This window comes from Trichomonas vaginalis, chromosome V (assembly GCF_026262505.1).
Source record: "Trichomonas vaginalis G3 chromosome V, whole genome shotgun sequence".
Classification (NCBI taxonomy): Eukaryota; Parabasalia; order Trichomonadida; family Trichomonadidae; genus Trichomonas; species Trichomonas vaginalis.
In genome coordinates, this window is record NC_067207.1 from 9,613,434 (window position 1) to 9,633,102 (window position 19,669).

General features: G+C 32.4%; 9 protein-coding genes across 9 annotated transcripts, besides 6 other annotated features; 4 read left to right on the forward strand and 5 right to left on the reverse strand.

The window, feature by feature from the left end:
• Positions 1-249: 249 nt before the first annotated feature.
• Positions 250-615, forward strand: TVAGG3_0307510 (uncharacterized protein; the record flags this gene model as incomplete). The annotated part of the gene is made up of 1 exon (XM_001313315.1): positions 250-615. One exon carries the CDS (start codon positions 250-252, stop codon positions 613-615), a length of 366 nt encoding a protein of 121 aa, XP_001313316.1.
• Positions 616-1,229: 614 nt separating this feature from the next.
• TVAGG3_0307520 (Ricin B-like lectins family) lies at positions 1,230-1,625 on the forward strand (the record flags this gene model as incomplete). Its single annotated transcript, XM_001313316.1, has 1 exon — positions 1,230-1,625. One exon carries the CDS (start codon positions 1,230-1,232, stop codon positions 1,623-1,625), a length of 396 nt encoding a protein of 131 aa, XP_001313317.1.
• A 395-nt stretch (positions 1,626-2,020) lies between these two features.
• TVAGG3_0307530 (uncharacterized protein) lies at positions 2,021-3,217 on the forward strand (the record flags this gene model as incomplete). Its single annotated transcript, XM_001313317.1, has 1 exon — positions 2,021-3,217. The coding sequence occupies one exon, from the start codon at positions 2,021-2,023 to the stop codon at positions 3,215-3,217; it is 1,197 nt and encodes a 398-aa protein (XP_001313318.1).
• Positions 3,218-3,258: 41 nt separating this feature from the next.
• TVAGG3_0307540 (family T1, proteasome beta subunit, threonine peptidase) lies at positions 3,259-3,941 on the reverse strand (the record flags this gene model as incomplete). Its single annotated transcript, XM_001313318.2, has 1 exon — positions 3,296-3,940. The coding sequence occupies one exon, from the start codon at positions 3,938-3,940 to the stop codon at positions 3,296-3,298; it is 645 nt and encodes a 214-aa protein (XP_001313319.1).
• A 749-nt stretch (positions 3,942-4,690) lies between these two features.
• Positions 4,691-4,921, forward strand: TVAGG3_0307550 (uncharacterized protein; the record flags this gene model as incomplete). The annotated part of the gene is made up of 1 exon (XM_001313319.1): positions 4,691-4,921. One exon carries the CDS (start codon positions 4,691-4,693, stop codon positions 4,919-4,921), a length of 231 nt encoding a protein of 76 aa, XP_001313320.1.
• A 236-nt stretch (positions 4,922-5,157) lies between these two features.
• On the reverse strand, positions 5,158-5,910 carry TVAGG3_0307560 (tRNA methyltransferase protein; the record flags this gene model as incomplete). The annotated part of the gene is made up of 1 exon (XM_001313320.1): positions 5,158-5,910. One exon carries the CDS (start codon positions 5,908-5,910, stop codon positions 5,158-5,160), a length of 753 nt encoding a protein of 250 aa, XP_001313321.1.
• A 594-nt stretch (positions 5,911-6,504) lies between these two features.
• Positions 6,505-9,020, reverse strand: TVAGG3_0307570 (suppressor of RPS4-RLD 1 family; the record flags this gene model as incomplete). The annotated part of the gene is made up of 1 exon (XM_001313321.1): positions 6,583-9,006. The coding sequence occupies one exon, from the start codon at positions 9,004-9,006 to the stop codon at positions 6,583-6,585; it is 2,424 nt and encodes an 807-aa protein (XP_001313322.1).
• A 737-nt stretch (positions 9,021-9,757) lies between these two features.
• TVAGG3_0307580 (N-terminal C2 in EEIG1 and EHBP1 proteins family) lies at positions 9,758-11,979 on the reverse strand (the record flags this gene model as incomplete). The annotated part of the gene is made up of 1 exon (XM_001313322.2): positions 9,874-11,973. The coding sequence occupies one exon, from the start codon at positions 11,971-11,973 to the stop codon at positions 9,874-9,876; it is 2,100 nt and encodes a 699-aa protein (XP_001313323.1).
• An 88-nt stretch (positions 11,980-12,067) lies between these two features.
• Positions 12,068-12,104: a mobile genetic element.
• Positions 12,068-12,104: a terminal%2Cinverted (terminal inverted repeat of Banshee-A3 transposon ID:TVAGG3_0307590).
• A 1,417-nt stretch (positions 12,105-13,521) lies between these two features.
• Positions 13,522-13,569: a mobile genetic element.
• A 3,264-nt stretch (positions 13,570-16,833) lies between these two features.
• Positions 16,834-16,863: a terminal%2Cinverted (terminal inverted repeat of MuDR-3_TvMULE3 transposon ID:TVAGG3_0307610).
• Positions 16,834-17,634: a mobile genetic element.
• Positions 17,605-17,634: a terminal%2Cinverted (terminal inverted repeat of MuDR-3_TvMULE3 transposon ID:TVAGG3_0307610).
• A 175-nt stretch (positions 17,635-17,809) lies between these two features.
• TVAGG3_0307620 (structural constituent of ribosome) lies at positions 17,810-19,017 on the reverse strand (the record flags this gene model as incomplete). Its single annotated transcript, XM_001313323.2, has 1 exon — positions 18,334-18,963. The coding sequence occupies one exon, from the start codon at positions 18,961-18,963 to the stop codon at positions 18,334-18,336; it is 630 nt and encodes a 209-aa protein (XP_001313324.1).
• Between the last annotated feature and the right edge of the window lie 652 nt (positions 19,018-19,669).

The window sequence follows — 19,669 nt, forward strand, 5'->3', positions numbered from 1 at the left end:
TCTCATTTTTATTTCTCTTCAATCATCTTTCTCATAAATTGGGAGCATTCTATGATCAATAGGAACACCAATAAATGCATCAAATCGGTTTGATTCAACAAAACTGAACATGATTACGTTTCAATTTCGTGTCTCCTAAACTTAATGAGTAATTAAGATTATGAGAGCTTCTTGACAGGGTAGTCAATCTTTAATCCATGAAGATATCATGATTTTTCATTTTCATTGAAGATCAAAAAAGTGACAAAAATGATTTCTCAACCCTTCAGTCAAACTTTCCAAGCATATAATTTTCTCCAGTATTATAATAATAATAGCCAAGAAGCCATGAAAAATATCCCTAAAACACAGAATTCTTTTGAAAATACACATGAAATTCATTCTCTAGTTCAATTAGAAGAGATAAATTCATTAATCAAGATACTAAGCAACAAAATAGCAGAAATTGAAACCAAAAATAAAGAACTTGCGATGATTGAATCACAATTGAAATTGAATGAACCAGAATTACCAAAACAAGCTGATCCTGATGAAATGAAAGAGTTAGAGGACATGATGAAGCCACAAAGCACAAGTATTATTGGTTCAATTATGAATTACTTCAAACCAAAATAATTTTTATTACTCAGAAACAACTTACACGTAAACTACAGGAAGACCTATCAAGAGTTTATCAATTCTTGATCAATTTATCATAATCCCAAAAGTTAATTGAATTTTTCATTCTTGTGTATTGATTATACACATAAATTTTAATGACCCATAACTGAAACGAAAAACAACGATACATCCATTGTTTCATGGATACTTTAAATGTTTTGTTAGCTTATTAAAAAATTACGAAGCAATGACGTTCCAAATTTCAGAAGCAAAGTGGACAATTAAAATTGAGTAGTTTTACATATGAACTATATATATCAATTCTGACTCTAAGCCAGAAAAAAATAAAAATTTTCAATTTTTAGCCTTGGAAAAGTACCTTTTTGAAAATTTTCATAGCAAAATTATACATCATATCCTGTGTAATTCATTTATGTATTAATTGTTCTCTAAATGACTTTGAAAATTCAATAAATGTATTACCAAAGTATGAAAATGCTGTAGGTAACACCATGGGATGAAAGTGTACTTTCTATAACCATGATGGATCACTCCAGATATGATTTGGAAAGATAATTATGATTTATTGTCACTTTTCAGAACGATATCGCGAAAAAGAGATTTCGTAAATGGATTGCTATATATCTCTTGCATCAGCGAAAGTAGACAAAATGCACGCTTTGATGATTAATCCCGAAACAAAGACGTTACAGGTGGTTCAGTATTATAACGACCCAAATTTCAAATTTATTATCACGAATAATTTGATTATTCATAAAAAGTCAGGCAAAGTTTTAGATGCTTTAGGTGGCGCTACAGAAGGAGCCCAAGTTGGACTTTGGGAAATTAATGGCTGCGCAAATCAAGAATGGTTTTTAAATGAAGATAAAACAATAAGATCTCAAAATGGCCTTTGCATGTCTTTAGAAAAGAAATCCGATTACAACAATCAAAATATAATTCTCGCCAAATACTCACAAAATACTCCTCAATGGAGGATAGTTTCATGCGAAAGTAGTGACTAATTTCATGCATTATTACAATTTGTTATTTTTTTTTGTTATTTTAAAAATAAAATTGATTATTATAATATTTTCATAGATCTTATGATTCCTCTACAACAAAATAACATGAATTGCATAGCTTAAAGCCATGCTCATGAATCCTTCCCTCAAAATGAGATTTTTTTTGAAATGAAATCATTTTGTAAAATTTCCTTTGAATTTAATTGGAAATAGCACTTAAACAAGCTAAATACAAAAAGAATTTAATAGGTTTTGTTTTTGTTAACTTTGGCAATTTTTTCTGATACTAAATCTGAAAAGCCGAAAACACAACATGATCATTAATGAAGAAATTTTGATTAAGTTTTACAGAAAACGATTATGAAAAACGATAAAAAAATTGAATTGAAGGGATAATGCAATCATCATACATTGATGCGGCTATCCTTCTCAAGGTCACATCAGCAAAGTCTTGCATCCCAGTTAAGTTCTTTCCAGATGAAATTCATACAGATCCTCAAATTGAAACAATTATGACGAATTCATTAGTGAAATGCAAGACAGAATTAATATTCTGCTACACTCTTGATACAAGAATTGCATTCGCATACTCATTTAAGCTGAAAGATGAATACTATTCTATTTCCATCATCACAACTTATCATTATCCTAAGCTCTATGAAATATTTTATCTTGAAATGTCACAAAACTTCAAAGGATCAGAACATGAGATGACTGCTGAAGAAATGTTTGATGTTATGACAAATACACTCCCGACATGGGTGAATTTCCAAATGGAAAGACTACAAGAGGTAGACATTAAATCAATGTACGAGTATTTATCTACAACGGCAGACTTTTTTTCAGATTATGATCCATATTTATACTTTGAAAATTTCAATACAGTTAACAGTGCATGGAAAGCCCTTCTTAAAGGTACAGGATTATTAGTTGTTGCAGATACACCAGATCTTCTTATGAAAGCAGCATTTGCAGCCCTTTGCATAATTTCTCCTTTGAAATTCCAAGGAAACTTCATTATATCGGTTTGCGATTTTGATTGGAGACTAGACGACCTTGATCAATACGAAGTAGTATGTGTCTTACCTAATACCCTTAAATATATTAATAGAAAATTCAAAATTGCCCTTAAAGCACAGGACTTAGCTTTTGACTTTAGCGGTTCCCGAGAAAAATTACTTGAGAAATCAACAAAATTTAAAGAGTTGTTGATTTATTTGATGGATAGAGTGCTTACATTGAATCCTTTCAATGATATCTTGGAAGGACCTTATGTTAATGATAGTTTAGAGAAAGAAATGAATCCAAGTAAGCACAGAGGCTCACTTCTCCCTCCAGAAATCAGAATTGCCGAGAAAACTTCGACAATCAAGAAATGGAGGAAGTCCATTATCTTTAGGGATTCATTCCGTGACAGTTTCCTATCATCTGAGCCATCCAATGTAGTCTCATCCTTTAGTTTGCATCATGTCAAAGAATTATCATCTATTTTAGATGAAATAGACGAACGATTCAAGGACGATACACATATTCGTGCTGTTGTCAAGAAATACAGGAAAGAAATTGCTTCTTATTTGGAAGCATATAAATAGAAAATTTTAATTATGTTAATTTATGTAGTTCATGTTAGTAAAATTTCATATAATAAATTTTTTTAATCAAAAAAAGCTTTACTGATCCCATGTGCCTTCGACAACTTCCCAGTTTGGATCGATCTGTTCTGGGGCCAAATGGTTGATACCTTGTGGAGTGACAGTAATAAATTCGATTTTACCATTAGCGGTTGTATTTCTAGCGTTAACAGCTCTAAATACTTCGGTGATACCTTTCTTTACGTCGTCGAAGCTTCCATTGACGACATCTGCAATTTGCAAGCCTTGTAAGTATTTACCAAAACCAGTGCCGATATGGTCTGATTCCCAGGAGGCACCGTATGGATCTGTGCATGCTAAAAACTTACTACCGTCTGGATTAATACCTGCGACAATAACCTTGCAGCTGAGTGGCTTCATATTAGAACGGCACTGATACATATAGCGCTTAATGTAATTATGAACTTCGGAGGCTGTTAAATATTCTCCATTGTGCTTGCATTGCTGTTGAAGAATGACAGATTTAATAACTTCAATTAATGTTTGAAAATCAGCGAATTCGCCGGAGGCTCCAATGATGATATTTGGAGCAACTTCAACGAAATGTGAAACATTGTTATGTCTAAACATTGAGCCGTATGTAATAGACAAATCAGATGCAAGGAGAATACCACCATCGTATTTGGCAGCGACGATTGCTCCACTGGCTGTTATTACTTGCATTATTATAATTCTTCAAACAAAGTTATTCAATTAATTTTTTTTTTGACCAATTAGACCAACTATCCCAATAAATGATAAGCACTATATATTGCAATAGCTAAGATATTTTTATATAAATTCTTAATCACATACTCTGAAACCGAATCTAAATGTGGAATTTCTCAAATGATTTGGCTTCATACTTTGTAATTACTAGGGACTATTATAAATTTATTAAACTAAGAGATGAATGTATTGTTGCCATATCCTAGACTCTGTTTGTTGTATTTTGTTTTAATCTCAATATTGAGAAAAAGTTTCAGCATAACTAATGAACTTATAGCTACTTTACGAATTTTTCTCGAAAACTAACTGTCATTTTCATGTTTAGGTCATGATTTATTAAAAAAGTTCATGAACTGATTAATTTTTACCATTAGCTAATGCATTTATACTTCTATCATTATACACATTCATTTTACTAATTGGAATGAAAAATTAAATAAATTAAATATTGAAGATAAAAGAACTGAAGGTTTGGTGTGATATCATCGAGGCAAACTTATTCTGAAAAGGTTGATGATGAATGAGCCAATTTTTTTTCTCAGCCCAACTGTGGGAAAAATCTGAAATTGAAAATGTTTTTCGGAACTTTTAATTAACAACCTTAATTTACATATTCAATCATAAGGAACATTTTTGTTATGGTCTTTCAAGTTACAGAACTTCATTCACAACAAATCCGAGTTTTTTTTTTCTGAAAATAAAAAAATGTGTAGGGAGGTGGACGAATCTTCACAAGCAACAAAGAAAAAGCAAAAGAAGAGCGTTCCGCCCACTCCTGAGGTCATAAACACACCACCTACCACGATTCCACCTCCAGTCCAAGATAATGATATTATTCTTCCGAGCCATACTACAGGAATATCAGGTGATCCTTTAAATATCTTACTTTTAGACGAATTCGATGATCTTTCTTTATCAGATATGGACCAATGTTGAAAAATTTCCAAATCAATTTTTAATCCGAAACTCGGTCCTCAACGGACCGTATCTATACTATTGTTTGTAATATTATTATTTCGGTTACTTACATTTAGCGTTAAATTTACTTTGACATGAAACATCTTCATTTTCAATTGAAAAATGAATTTAAGAGTGATATTACTCCCAACCGAAAACGGCATATTATGTTCATGTAAAAAATACAAATACTTTTACTAATATATTACTAAAAACTACTCTATTTCTTGTTCTATTTGATCATTTGAGAGAGGATACGTCCTTTCGGAGTCTAAGCCATCTACATCTCCACACATTCTAAAAGGAACCTCTGGAACTGGTCCAGTTGGTAAATCATCTGTACAAAGTGTCGGAGTATATCCATCTGGCAATTTGAATCCTTGGCAAACAATAAATGACTCAACAGATGATAATCTACAAGCACGAGGTTTGCACATCGTAATTTTACTGAAGAAGCAACCAAAAATTGCTAATAATTTCGGTAAAGATTTTGTTCTAAAAATTTTAGAAACAAATGTACCTCCCTCACGTAAAACCATTGTTGCAATAGTTAGCGATGCTTTAACTATGTTATGTTGAACGTATTCGTCAAATTCAATTCTAATAATCGTATCTGGAGCGCCATCAGCTAAAACTGCATCGGCTTTGTTTCCATCTAGAAGACTTATCACATTTTCTGCTGTTTTTACATCTGTAATATCGCCTCTGAGCTCAGTTACTCCATCTATTGGAACAATTCTACGGAGATCAATAGAAATAATCTTTCGAGCATCAGTTTCTGGCATGAGCTTAGCACAAACTTGTGACCATGATCCAGGAGCAGAGCATAAATCGACGACTCTTGTTGAATCTTTAAGGAAATGCATTTCTGATTCAACTTGAATAAGTTTGTACGCAGAACGTGCGCGCCAACCTTCTTCAACTGCTGTCTTTTTATAAACATCTCTCCTAGAAACAGATGCTTTCATTTTTTTTAGTTTTTTTCTATCGTCCAGATTTTGAAAAAAATTCACCCACTTCGATTAATATATTAAGAATTCAATGATACGTATATTAATCATACAGTGATTGCAGCAAAGTCCTCATGTTCAATGTGAATACCTTCGCATTTTTGAGATTGCTCTCTGACAATGGGATAGTTTAAGTACTTCTATCTCACCATCTAAAAAGATTTATAGGGAATTTCTTATAGCAACATGTATCCATATGGACTCATATATGTAATCATTATATTCACACCGAGCGAAAACAAATTTGTCTCCAGGAAAAATGAAATTTAAAAACCATGCATATTGAACCTTAAATTATGAGTGAAATTACACCTCAATGGCACAGTTTTCAATTTTGATGCTTAAGATCAGTTTTTAATGACATCACTGCTCCCATAATTTCTGAAATCATCTTTATAAGTTGAATTTCCAATATGTTTGAATTAGGAAATTATTACTGAGAATAACAGAGAAAACAAACTCAAAAACAGAAAAATATATGCGAGATAGCAAACGCAGAACACAAGCATATGTATAACAGAAATAACAAGTGAAAAAACAGTAATAAATATATGAGAGATAATATTATTTACAAATAACATTCAATATATATATATAAAACAAACAAAAATAAATAATAAAATAACAATTCTATAAGCTGAGCATTGTCAATAAGTCTCCAACACTTATTTCCGAGTCGAAAAAGCTGATTGTACTCATCTGAACACTTTTATCTCCTCTTGCAAATGAGTTGTACACGAATTTAACTCTTTCAAAGAATTGCGGAAATGCCGGCTCCACAAGCATGTCAACGAACGGCTCCTTGTTGTCATTTCCGAATGGGTCGCAGTACTTTCCCTGTGCTGCAATGCAGTACGCGTGCAAAAGAATGTGGCCAATCTCATTCTGGTAAAAAGTGAATTGATTTGTCAGCCAAATCAACAGAATCATCTTGGAAAGTGCATTCATTGGGTTATCTCCGTTTATTAACTTCTTCCAACACTCATCAAATACAACGGCGGTTTGCCAGGCACTTTGTGTGTCACTTTTTGGTGTCAAATAAATGTCAAAACCGAAAACCTTTGGTTCCAAAATAATTGAAGGCTTTGGTATGTTGTCGTGTTCAGGAATTGTTCCTTCCACTACGTAGTACGGTTGGTCAAAGCCCACAATGTTGTCTCCTTCTTTGGAAAGCTTGAAACCGTATTTGGTTTTGAACTTTTTCATGATATCTTGGAAACGGTCTTTGAGTCTCGGGTTCAGCCATTCGCCGCGGTGTACTTCGTACTTGGGAGCATTGAACGCATGGCCCAATATCACTAAACAGTCGCACCATGTTGAAAGATTATTCGGATCTGCCAAATTTAGAATGGCAAGGACTACATCGAATGGATCCTTCCAGGAACACTTCGAGGCAGATGTGATTTCACGTCGTAATGAGGCGCCAAGATAAAGGGCTGAAAGCCCCATCGCGCGAATTAGACGTTTTGCGGGCAATCTGTCTCGCGGGAGGCCAAAAACGTTCTTTCCGATTTTGTCCGCTTCTTCTGCAATCTGTTTGAGTGCTTCCATGCGGTTAGTTTCAAATTTAATATTTTCTGAAAGAGAATTAGGAGCGTGGATCAAAGATGTTGGCGTAATTGACTCTATCGAGTCCTTCACGTGATATATTATGGCTCTAATCCAGCTAACTGTCTGTTCTGCGAGTTCATTAATTTTTTGTGGGTCATTTCTTGAAATAAACTTAATGAGAGGGGTATCAATGGGGTTCTCATTATCATCAGTGCATAAATCAACGTTGATTTGATTCTCATTCAGACGTTTCGTAATAATTTCGCATGTTTCTAAGGCTTTTTCGAAATTCATGGCACAAAAGAAGCAGATTGCTTGGCTACGAAGATATTCAATAGGATTGGAAACAAATTTAAGGGCTACTTTGTATGCTCCGATGGCACTTTTCAAATCTCCATTTGCGAAGAACAAACCGGCTGTGATTTGGAGTATTCTAGCATTAGCAGTAGACACTGTTATCTGCAGCATAGCGTTTATAGCTCCATTTAAGTCACCTTTCTGTCTACAAATTAAATATTCGAGAAAAGCTCGTTTATTGTTCGTTTTTTCAACATATTTGATGTATTCGGAGGCCAATTTGACTTTCCCGACTGCAAAAAGTGCTTCTGCGTATGATAACCAAGTAAATGAATTATATTCTTGTTGTGGAATCAATTTGAAGTCAGTAAGTGCTGCAGTGAAGTACCCACGCCACATTTGAAGGGTTGCACGTGTAGCAATCGACTCATAATCTGTAGAATTATATTGTATTACGTAGGATAAATCTTGGATTGCTAAAAAGTAATTTTTCGACATCGCATATGCATTTGCTCTATATCGAAGTATCTCATCTGTTTCGTTCATTGCTAATGCTGTTGATAAATCTTGAATTGCAAGGGAATATTGCTTTGAAAGGCAGTAAGCTATGCCTCTGTACTTTATAGCGTCTTGATTCGATGCGTTTGAGCTCAAAATTATGTTAAGATACGTGATAGCCATCGGATAATTTTTTTCCTTAATAAATTTCACGGCAAGATCGATTCCAAACGGTGTACAAATGATTTCTGGACTGAAATTATCATGAAATTCGAATAAAGATTTAACATTGAATCTGATAGATTTGATATATTCTCTGACAGTGCAATTTTTTACGATTTCTGATACAACAAGATGCGTAAGAATAACTCCTGATTTAGTTAATCCCTCTTGCCATTCTTTCATAGCTGTTTCTTCGTCACCTTTCCACAAATACGAAACTCCTAGCACAAAGTATGCGAGAATGTTATCAGGATCATGTTCAAGTGAACGCCTGCAATCATTAATTGCCTGTTTTACTAATTCTAAAGAGAGATTTACTATACCTTTTTCTAACCACAGTGTTGATATTGCTGCTGATGAAATTTGTCTATCTATTTCCGATTTGATGGTTGCTAGAGTGCTAACCGCAGATCCGGCTTCAATATCATTTAATATATCATGCACTGAGAAAACATCTCCCTCCATTCTCTGGTTCCCACCGATCATGTTTTCAATACTCCCTAATAATACCATCAAATTTCATTTATATATAAATTTTGTTTAAATAGCATTTAGATTTATTAAAGATGACAAAACTTAACAAAAATCCCTAGAATTATAAAAATTTCTCAGAGATATTTTTTATAATGGCAAAGAACATAAAACATTATTTGAATTAGTTCTCATAGTGACTGAATCGAATGTTTTTCTCTTGATTCTCCCATTCAGAAATTAATATTTTGTTTTCAGTAAGGAATCATATATAACTCAGCCCGTATCTAAATATCGAGGGTTTGGATATACTCCAAGCTATAATGTGGAGCACTTATAACAAAATAAAATCTTCAATTTTATGCAGATTTTTATTATTTCACAGAGTTAGGTTTGTTCTTATTAAGTGCAAATATACTAATTACAAACACGAAACTAAATGAGTGCGCATTGAAATTTCTGATAAATCCTTTTAGATGTCTTGGTATAAGAACAGATGTAAGGCCTCACTTTTTTGACAATGGGAAAACTCAACCTCGAGGACCGCAAATACAACCTTATATGTTGTATTTTTGCATTAGAAACATTATAAAGACTAAGAAATGATAATTAGAAACATTATAAATACGAAAATATGATAATTATAGATGCAAATAAAGACAAATGATAATTATAAACATTATAAAGACAAATAAATGATAATAAGAAACCTATTACAAACGAAAGTATGACAGTTAGAAGCATTATAAAGATAAATAAATGATAATTAGAAACTTTTTTTGTTTAGTTCAAAAATAATAAGATAAATCAATAATAATAAAAATATAGAGCCATTAACAAATAAAAATATATAAAATAAATAAAACAAAAGAATTATTAAAGTTAATCTTTCTCACCCTTGAAGTAATCCTTGAAGTACTTGTATTCTTCGACAACAGCATCTTCTTCGATGCAGTGTCTCCAAGCTTCGTAGTTGATGAGTTTGCTGAGTTCCTCGAAATCAACAGGAGAAAACTTCTTCAACTTCTCAGGCTTGAGATCTTTCGATGGCAAGTTCTTCGCCTTGCAGAAATCCTCGATGTAAATCGGGAGAGGCATTATCTCGTCCGGTTTGATGTTATCAAGAATGAAAGCGACAGTCTGGAGAGGGATGTCCTTGCAGACAGTTTCAGTCAGTTCAGGCTGTTTGACGATGACAGGAGAAAGAGTTATCAAATGGCAAATTTGTTTTGCAATTGGGAATTCGACCTTCAACTGGAATTTCTTGAGTTCGTCCTCTTCTGTTGTGAGAAGCTCTTGTTTCTCTTCCTCTTCAGTTGGAAGACCGTCATTTGTCTCTTTCTGCTGCTGCGGCTTGTCGTCAGGCCTCATTGTTGCTTCGACCATCGTAAAGAAACTCGCCCACAGTGCTGCGTTTTTGGAATTCCATCTGAGGTTGGATTTCGCAAGTTTGGAGGCGAATTTGAAGTCAAGGATGGTAAGGAAGAAGCGCATGACGTAGTTGTCGACAAGAGGGAATTGTGTCTTGATGATTTTCTGAGCCTTGCCAAATTCAACAACGAAATCTTCGACGAGTTCGTTCATGATGAATCTGGTAGTGCAGAGCCTGTTGCAAAGTCCCTTGAATGGGGTAACGAAGGTCTTCAGCGACCCTCTGAGGGTATTAAAGAAGATTGGAGTTAATTTGTTCAAGAAATCGTCAACATGAGCGTATTTCCTGTTCTTGACGTACTGAGAACGCTGTACGAACAGTAAAATAACGGCGTAAGTGTAGAAACGATGGACTGAGTAACAATTATTTTGTAATGGAGCGAGACCGATGTTGTTTAGGAAGGCGTTGAGGCACTGTTCCTGATGAAGAACTTGGCAGTGAAGGATTGTTGCCAAGAATGGAAGAGCTGCTGGTGGACATGCGATTTTATCGTCAACATCAAGGCAATAAGTGACTTTGTAGTTGGGCCATGTCTTAAGGAGTACTTTCTGAACAAGAGAAGCTTCTTTCCTGATGGTTTCTTCGTCGATTTCATCAGAATAGTAAATGCTCTCTTCTTCGTAATATTCATCTGAGTAGTACTCGTTATCGTTGGCCTTCTTCGGCTCTTCTGGTATCGCTTCGAGCGGAGTACTCTCTGTAATTGGTATTGCCATCTCAGTCGGAGCTTTTCCTTCTGTATTTGATGCATCAAGCTCCTTCTTTTGATCTTCATCGGGTTTTGGAATCTTGTCCGAAGATAAGATGGAAGATGTAGATCTTTGGTATCTTGCTGTTGATCCGCGCTTTCTTGGCTCCATGACGTCCTTGAGATCTTCGGCATCGACTTCGCGGGCTTTGGCTTCGAGTTCAGGATTCTTTTCTTCTGGTTTCGGCTCTTCTTCCGGTTTTTCTTCTTTTGGCGCTTGCATCTCTGGAGGAAGGCCCTCTTGGACTTCTTCGCGCTGATCCTCTTCCTCGCCGGATTTGTCCCAGTCGTTGCGCTTGATCTTGGTTGGCTGCTCGTCGGCATTTTCGATATCAGATTCATTGACTTCGAGTTGAGACTGGAAGTCAGGAACATAATCGTTCGGTATTGGGCTGAAAGAAATAGAGAGATTGATTTTTGGTTGTTGAGAACGCTCAGATTCCATATCAACGCTGAGCGCTGTTGGTTTTTCTTTCTGAGAGTAGTATTCTCCAACGTTTATGTGAAGGCGACCTAGGAATTTGACTTGTGATCCCTCAATATGTCTTCTGAGTAAAAATTCGACAATTTTTAGTCTAATGGACTTATCTTTCTTGTTAACGAAAATTGTAACAGGAACAGAGAAAAGTTCTTCGTATTTTATCCTTCCTTTTTTGTCAGGCTTCCTTTTTTCTGTGACAGAAGCATTATTTCCACGATGCCATGCGACATCGAACTCATTTTGGAACTTGGGTGGAACTTGAACCATGTGTACCTTGATGTATAAGTTTTCAACTACTTTGTCCCATTTCCAAAATGCCATTTTAATACTTATTCACTTTCCTATAAAAGTGACGGCATAAAAAAATCTATGTTTGATTATTTATAATTTAATTTATGTTCAATAAAGAATAGTGTAATAAACAGAAATTCATCAAAAGTGACAGCTCTCAATTTTTTGACATTTGTAAATTCTAAATTGAATGAGAAAAATGAAATAATACTAAGCATAATACAATATTCTAGATTTAATTATAATTAGGAAAAAGTTAGTTTTGAGAGTACTTTTCATAGGAGAGGTAGGGCAACGATAGGTCAAAAAGGCTTCTCTGATAGATTTCCTTGCCTTTTGGATATGCTATAATATATAGCCTAGCATGATAGGATATGATGTCAAAAGTTAGAACATAACTTAGGATCTTGAGAAAAATGAAAAACAAAAATTACATAAAAAAAGAAAAATTTTATCTAATTTGTTTTTTTGGACCGAATAAGTAATTTTATTGAATTTCAATACGACAAATAGATTTTATTATTAGTAATAAATATAATGGTTTACTATTAACAAGGAACCTAAACTAATGAAAATTTGATTTCAAATATTGTATATGATTATCATAGATTACCAAAATATATTGCTATTTATGAGGATATAATATTGATTATTAGTAAATCGTATAAATTTAATAAATATACCATGAATATTGAATGAATTTCTTGATTCATAGGGGTAAAACGCGCTTTTATATGATTTAGACAGAGAATTTATGAGATGTAAATAACACAATAAAGGTTTATATTGAATATTTTCTAAAAATAAATCGAAATTATAAAAAACAATACATTTATTCATTGAAACTACTTGGACAAATATGAAACAAGCATTCAGGCAATACTTTTGAGACTTCAACGCATCTGATAATTTTTATATAACTTCACCTCTTATGCTTAGAGTGGAGGTATTGAGATCGTATAAGTATAGATGAGCTCACATTCAGATATGATGTGTGAACTTCTGTTTTCACTGCAATTTTGAATCAGAATAAACTCAAAACAAGAATAAAATGATATACTCACTCTCTAAATGTGTTCGAGATTTAAAGTTGTATGAATAAAACGATTCATCTTTCGAAGCCTCCCATTTAATGAGAGACTTCGAAAGATGAATGTATTCATGTAGATGAAATACTATATATGACCATGTGTGATACTAAAGATATCAAAATGTTCATTTTTAAGTGCAATAGAAGGGTTATCTCTCGTAAAATCTCAATTTAAGGAAGATTTAGAAAGAACTCCTTTCCTAAGTAGATAGTGTGTGGTTTCTGTCTTTTGGTTGATCAGGAACTATGAAATTAAGTCGGACAGAAAGAAGTTCTTTCCAAAACAGACTCCAAATGAGTTGTTCGAAAAGAACTTCCTTCTGTATATGGATAATTGTAGTTACCGCACTGAAGTATGTGATTGTGATGATGGAGTTCTCGATAAATCTAAAATCGGATTAAGATTAATTGAAAACTCAAGTAATTCTTTGAAATCTTGTGTTGTCTGGCACTATAATAACCAAAGAATGAGAATATTATGTTGAATGATGAGTACGTGTGCTCGGCATTCGCCGAGCGAATTGAGTTTAACGTACTATGAAAAGTGACAAATTTGGGCTTTTTTTCCTAGGGTTATGATCTCTTCCTTTCTGCTCAATACGACAGAAATGAAAGAATGAATTTGTACTCCCTAATTGATTACTACAATCTGTATCTATCTTTAACATAGAATTAGCTGCATTGTGATTTATACTCCAGAATTATTCAATTTAAGATCAACCTCGTAAATTTTAATCATATTGCACCAATACTCCTACGTTGAGATAAGAACATGATTATACATACCAAAGCCCCATATTAAAAATCAAAATTTAGCACCTCCATTATGCAACCACATTATTCGTCGCAAATAAGTATATTTACGCATATTATGATGCATATTCACACAACTCGTATACATGAAAAGTTATTAAAATCAGACAAAATTATTGCAATAAGGAAAAAAAAACAACTTTATTATATATGTTAGTAATGAATTACAAATATTTCTACAAAGAATGCTCAATACTTCATATAATCTTCGAATATTTCTTATTACAAGTTAATACATTTTGACTCGAACATGATAAACAAAAGCTGACACGCTGATTACTACATTTATGAAAATATAGTACGTTTCCATTCATCTGTTTACTTGTTTTTGTTGGAATAAAATCATTTTTTTTTTCTTTCATGAAATAAGAATTTTGCTGCGAAAGCAATATCTCTAACAATAATTAATACATTACGTCAACTCTGGAATGAGTATTTATCAAATATGATATCAAAATCAAAAATTAGTTGTTTTTTATGAGTAAAAACGATGTAAATTGATTATTTGACTAATTATCAAATACTTTGATTTTCCAAATTTTTTTCGAAATTGATTTTTTCATGTGAAAATTCAAATTGTTTAATTTCATTTTTGAAATTTTGAATTTTTTTTGGAATTTTGAGTTGATCAATTCAGCAGAATTGATAATGCTATTGCTTTAGGGCATACCACAAGGTGATGAATAAAAGGTGAACATTAACAAATTATTTTAAATCACAAATATCATCCTCATCAACTTTAATTCTAAAAAGAACTGTACTGAATTATGAAAATGCATGATTTACATTATTAAAATCTTTGAATGAAAATAGTACAAGATAAGTTTTTATTCATTTTTAATTAGATTTAAACGAAAAACTACTCCATATTAAAATTTAAGTCGAGAAATCGTATTTTGTTCTTATTTGTTAGCATTTTGTAGACATTCTAATCTTGAATTAATTTGTTACATGATATTATTAACAAATTTAACTGAAAAAATATGTTAATATGGAATAAACCATGATTATATAAGCTATCAATGCTATATATACATATGTAAAAGATTCATATTAACTCAATTAACAAAAATGATAGATTTTCATAAAGGTTCAATCTAGGTTCGTCCGAAAATTTTGATTTTTATATAGAAGACATAGTTTCATATACATAATTAAATTTTCAAACAAATTTGATCATACCATTTATTAAGCAGGATAGTATATTAATTACTATCAGTATAAAAATATAAAAATGATTATATTTAATTATTGCATAATTTAGTCAAAGAGTTATAAGCCTCAAGTGATCGTTATCACCTTCAATGCACGTATACTTTATTGATTCATAGATATTTAATCTATGTTTGACATGTTGTTGTCGTCATTCGTTTTGTTCCCATTCTTCCTAAGTTAGAATTAGAGAATACACCATCCACATCATCTAATTTGGTCCTCAGCGATAGATTGGTTCATTTTGGAGGAGTCCCATCAGACAGTTTTCGAGCACCAAATATCAAATTTTAATGTATACAAATCTTTAGTGATTTATCTCTTTTATGATGAGTAAAAGGTTTCTGCTCATCAACATTTGATTTCCGACATATATGATTTCTAATTGCAATTATTTACTTTCTTTTTATAATCTAACTTTGTGACTCATACCATAAATTAATTATTGGAAAGTGTCAATAAGTTTGGCACAACGCATGGCGGAAGATACCAAACCATGCAGGGAATATGATACGTTTAAGATCTCCGAACTTTTTTTCCAAAAATTTTCTATCGTTGCCCTACCTCTTTCATAGGCATATAGAATGAAATCTTCCGAAAAATAATATCACATAAACTCATATTATTTTCTAATATATAACTATTTTATATAAAAATCAAATTCAATGATCTTAAAAGCGAAAGATAAACCTCAAAATTTACGAATATAATGAGTGGGAATATAATGCTTATCTATCATAAAACCATATGAAATAAGGGTTTCGTTTTGCGAAAAAAACGTACAATACGCAATTTCGCTAAAAAAACATTTAGCTAGCAATTTCGACCTTTGACTCCACTCAAGACGTCACTTTTTTAATTTTGCGGTATCATATTTTTGGAAAATCTTTATGAATATTATATAAAAAGTCTCTTTAATATCTATATTTCATATTTTTATCGATTTTTAAAGTTTTTGCGAAAAGTATTCAATTATTTTTGCTATTTGGTCGGGTAAATGTCAGATTTGCGACATTTTCTGATATGATATTCAGATTCTACGTTGATAATAATGCTTATAGAACCCTCTTGCTATTGTGTCAAAATTGCGAAACCGATAGCAAAAATATCTCGCAATATCAAAATTGAGATATTGAGTGAATTATGCATTATAGAGATCAAAAATCTGATTTGTGAAAACATCTCATCAGTTTCTAGCTAATTCAAAAATCTTTACTATCTTATTCGATTAAAATGAAAAGGGAATAGTTTCATTATGCTTTAAATGATAGCCTTATAATATAATCATAATTTTCGCTCAATATGCAGCATTTTTTTTTCGAAATCTATGGTCAATATCCTAAATACTGATTGCTTTGCATTCATATCTCTTACATTTTCTATACCCACATCACTATTCATTGCTATTCCTATCTTTTTCATTTTTGTTTGTTTCTCATAATTTCTCAAAAAACATGATAACTTGATATTTGTAAATATCATACTTTATAACGTAAATAAGAACTTGACCTATTAAGAAAAGCAGTAATGAAAAGAAAATCTGAAATTCATAAAAATTACAAGTTTCTGATGACAATTAGCTTAATTAAACCAGGTACAAGATTATATAATTGTATTTTCTATCCAATTATCCATATAATATCTTATCCAGAAAAAAAAACTTGATCAATACCAAATGATTTTTTAACTAGTAAATAAAGTATTTTCTTTACACACACATTGTATATCATAGTTTTTTTTTTTTTTTGGTTTCGCAAAACATCCAAAAACAAATAGGCAAACCCAAATTTTAGCTAAAAGTGACAGGGGAAAAAAACGTTTAGTATTAAAAAAAAAGACCGATGAGAGCTTCGTTCGAAATATAGAGGGAACTGAGAATGCGCAACCATTCTCAGGGAATATTGGATGCTATTCTCGTTCCCTCTGTATGGAAAATTGAGGTTTTCAAAGGGAGTTAAAATAATATCAAATTTATACTAATTTACTTCAAAATACAAAAGTATTTGACAGCTAAAATTAGTTACTTTAGCAAGCCTATCAATACCCTTTTACGATTATTGCTACTTTTTCGAAATAAAAGTAAAAACAAATTTATACTAATTTACTTCAAAATACAAAAGTATTTGACAGCTAAAATTAGTTACTTTAGCAAGCCTATCAATACCCTTTTACGATTATTGCTACTTTTTCGAAATAAAATAAATTTATTATCAAAAACCTTTTTTTTCTTAGTAAAAATAAACGAAATTTTTTACCTTATGAACTTTTGATGGAAATATGCAAATTTAAAATAATAAAGAAAGCCGCGAGCGAAGCGATCGGCTTAGTTCGAAGATTTTGATTCAAATCTTTGCTGATCTGTAATTCGCGGAAGCCGCGAGCGAATCGAGCGGCTTAGGTCTAAGATTTTGATTCAAATCTTTGCTTATATTCCTTAAATTCTTTATGAAACTCGCAACAGTTCCATAAAAAATTTTAAATTCTAAACTGTCGAAATTACCGATCGGTAATCACACCCTTCACGGGTGTGTCACTTTTTACAAGCGTGTCACTTTTAGCTAAAATTACCCCTACTCAAAACAAATATGCTATAAAAGTGACAATTTTAGCAAAACGAAACCCTTATATGAAATATTAATTTTTGCTTTACGCCTAATTTTTGACGACAATTAGCAAAAAATGTTAAATGTTAACACTCAGTCCATTTGAATATGAAAAATAAAATTGACTTTGATTAAATGTTTTTATTTATCATGCAATTCTTCTTGCGACCAAAGATTTGAATATAAGCAGGTTCACGTTTCGGTTATAAGCAATTCTTGTTAAATTAATTATATAATTCTTCAAAAACAAGATCTTTGTGAAAATTAACATACGCATCCTAGCACATTGCAAAAATTAAGAAAGATTACATCTCAAACTTGCCTGAATCATGAGGAAAGTTTTATTCAAAAATATTAATGAAATAAAGCAGCATAGTATTATCATATTGAAAATAAAACATGTTCCATAAGCAATTGACACAATAATAATATGCTAATTCGAATGATATTGATTGAAATTTTCCTTTGAGCTGCAATTCTTAAATATTCTATTGGTTTTGGTGTATCATTTTCGACCAAAAGATAGAACGAATACAAAATTGGCTCTTGTATTACAAGATTATTAAATATTTTCGATATCTTAACGAATTATGGATTGGCAATAGGACTCTTATATATAATAAAAGCAAGCAAATATAGTTGTCTTAATATTCGAAAAGTTTAATCGAATGTTTAGGCTCTTGGGATTGGGCCACGGCGGTAGACACGCTTAACGTGGTTGCCGCAGTCGACAATAGCGCCATTAGCCTGGAGCTCCTTGAACTCCTCGAATGTGTATGGTGTGAAACCGACCTTGTTGGAGATAACAACACGGGTGTGGCCTGGGAACTTGAAGGAAGCACGGCGGAGGGCTTCGAGAGCGTGCTTGAGACCAGCAGATGTTGTACGGATTGTCATGATCTGGGAGTTGTAGTTAGCACGAGCAACGAGGCCTTCTGGCTTACCGAAAGCGTGTCTCATACCTGTCTGAAGTCTATCGGCACCAGCTGTGGAAAGCATCTTGTTGATACGAAGAACGTGGAATGGGTGGAGGTTGATCTTGATGTGATAGCCATCCTTGCCCATTGTCTTCATCATGTATCTGTTAGAGCTGACACGAGATGCTTCGAGGGCTTCAGAAGAAACGCATTCGTGTTCGAGAAGGATAAGGCGGCAGCAGATTGGGAGATCCTTAGCATGAGCAGTCTTTGTGCCTGTTTCGTAACGGATGATACGTGGATCTGGGACACCACGGCAGAAGCGGGACTTTGGATATGGCTTGTTTCCGATGTAACGGTAGCAGCGAGCTGGACGACGACCCATTACTCTAAAAGGCAGACCAAAACTTTACAAATATCGTTGGTCCGACGTAAAAACCGACATCAATCACTGTTTTTATGCATATTTTAATTTAATATATATTATACAATACTTTAATAATACAATTGAATTTTCAAAAAACTATAATAAAAGTGACACATAAAAATATAAAATTAATAAAATATTGTGATTTGTTGTTATAGATAAAATTTCATTTTTGAAAAAGAAAAATTGAATATAACTTTCAAAATTTTCTGAGCAACATTATTATCAAAATACTTCCCAATCATTTTCACCATTTTGCATTTAATTTTCATCAGCTATTCTTTATCCATAGAATTAAGATAGACTATTCACAGTTGTATTTATATAAAAACTACAATTTTTTGAAATATTTATTTATATGGAATAAAAATTCATTGAGTTTCTTTATTATGTATTAATATTTGTAACAAATTTATCTAATAACTTAGAACGACATCAAATTACTTGCTATGTTTTAATTTTTTAAATTAAATTATCTACAATTTTTATCATTTCAGCTTTTTATCTCTTATGCTCATACCTATAAGATAATTTTAGTGTGAAACTACATATATGTAATAGACAATACATTAATAATCCGCGTTCATATTAGAATGTGAATGAAGTACTAAAAGATTGGAAAAAATCATTCTGCCAAAACATTGAACAATACCCTTCTCTTCAA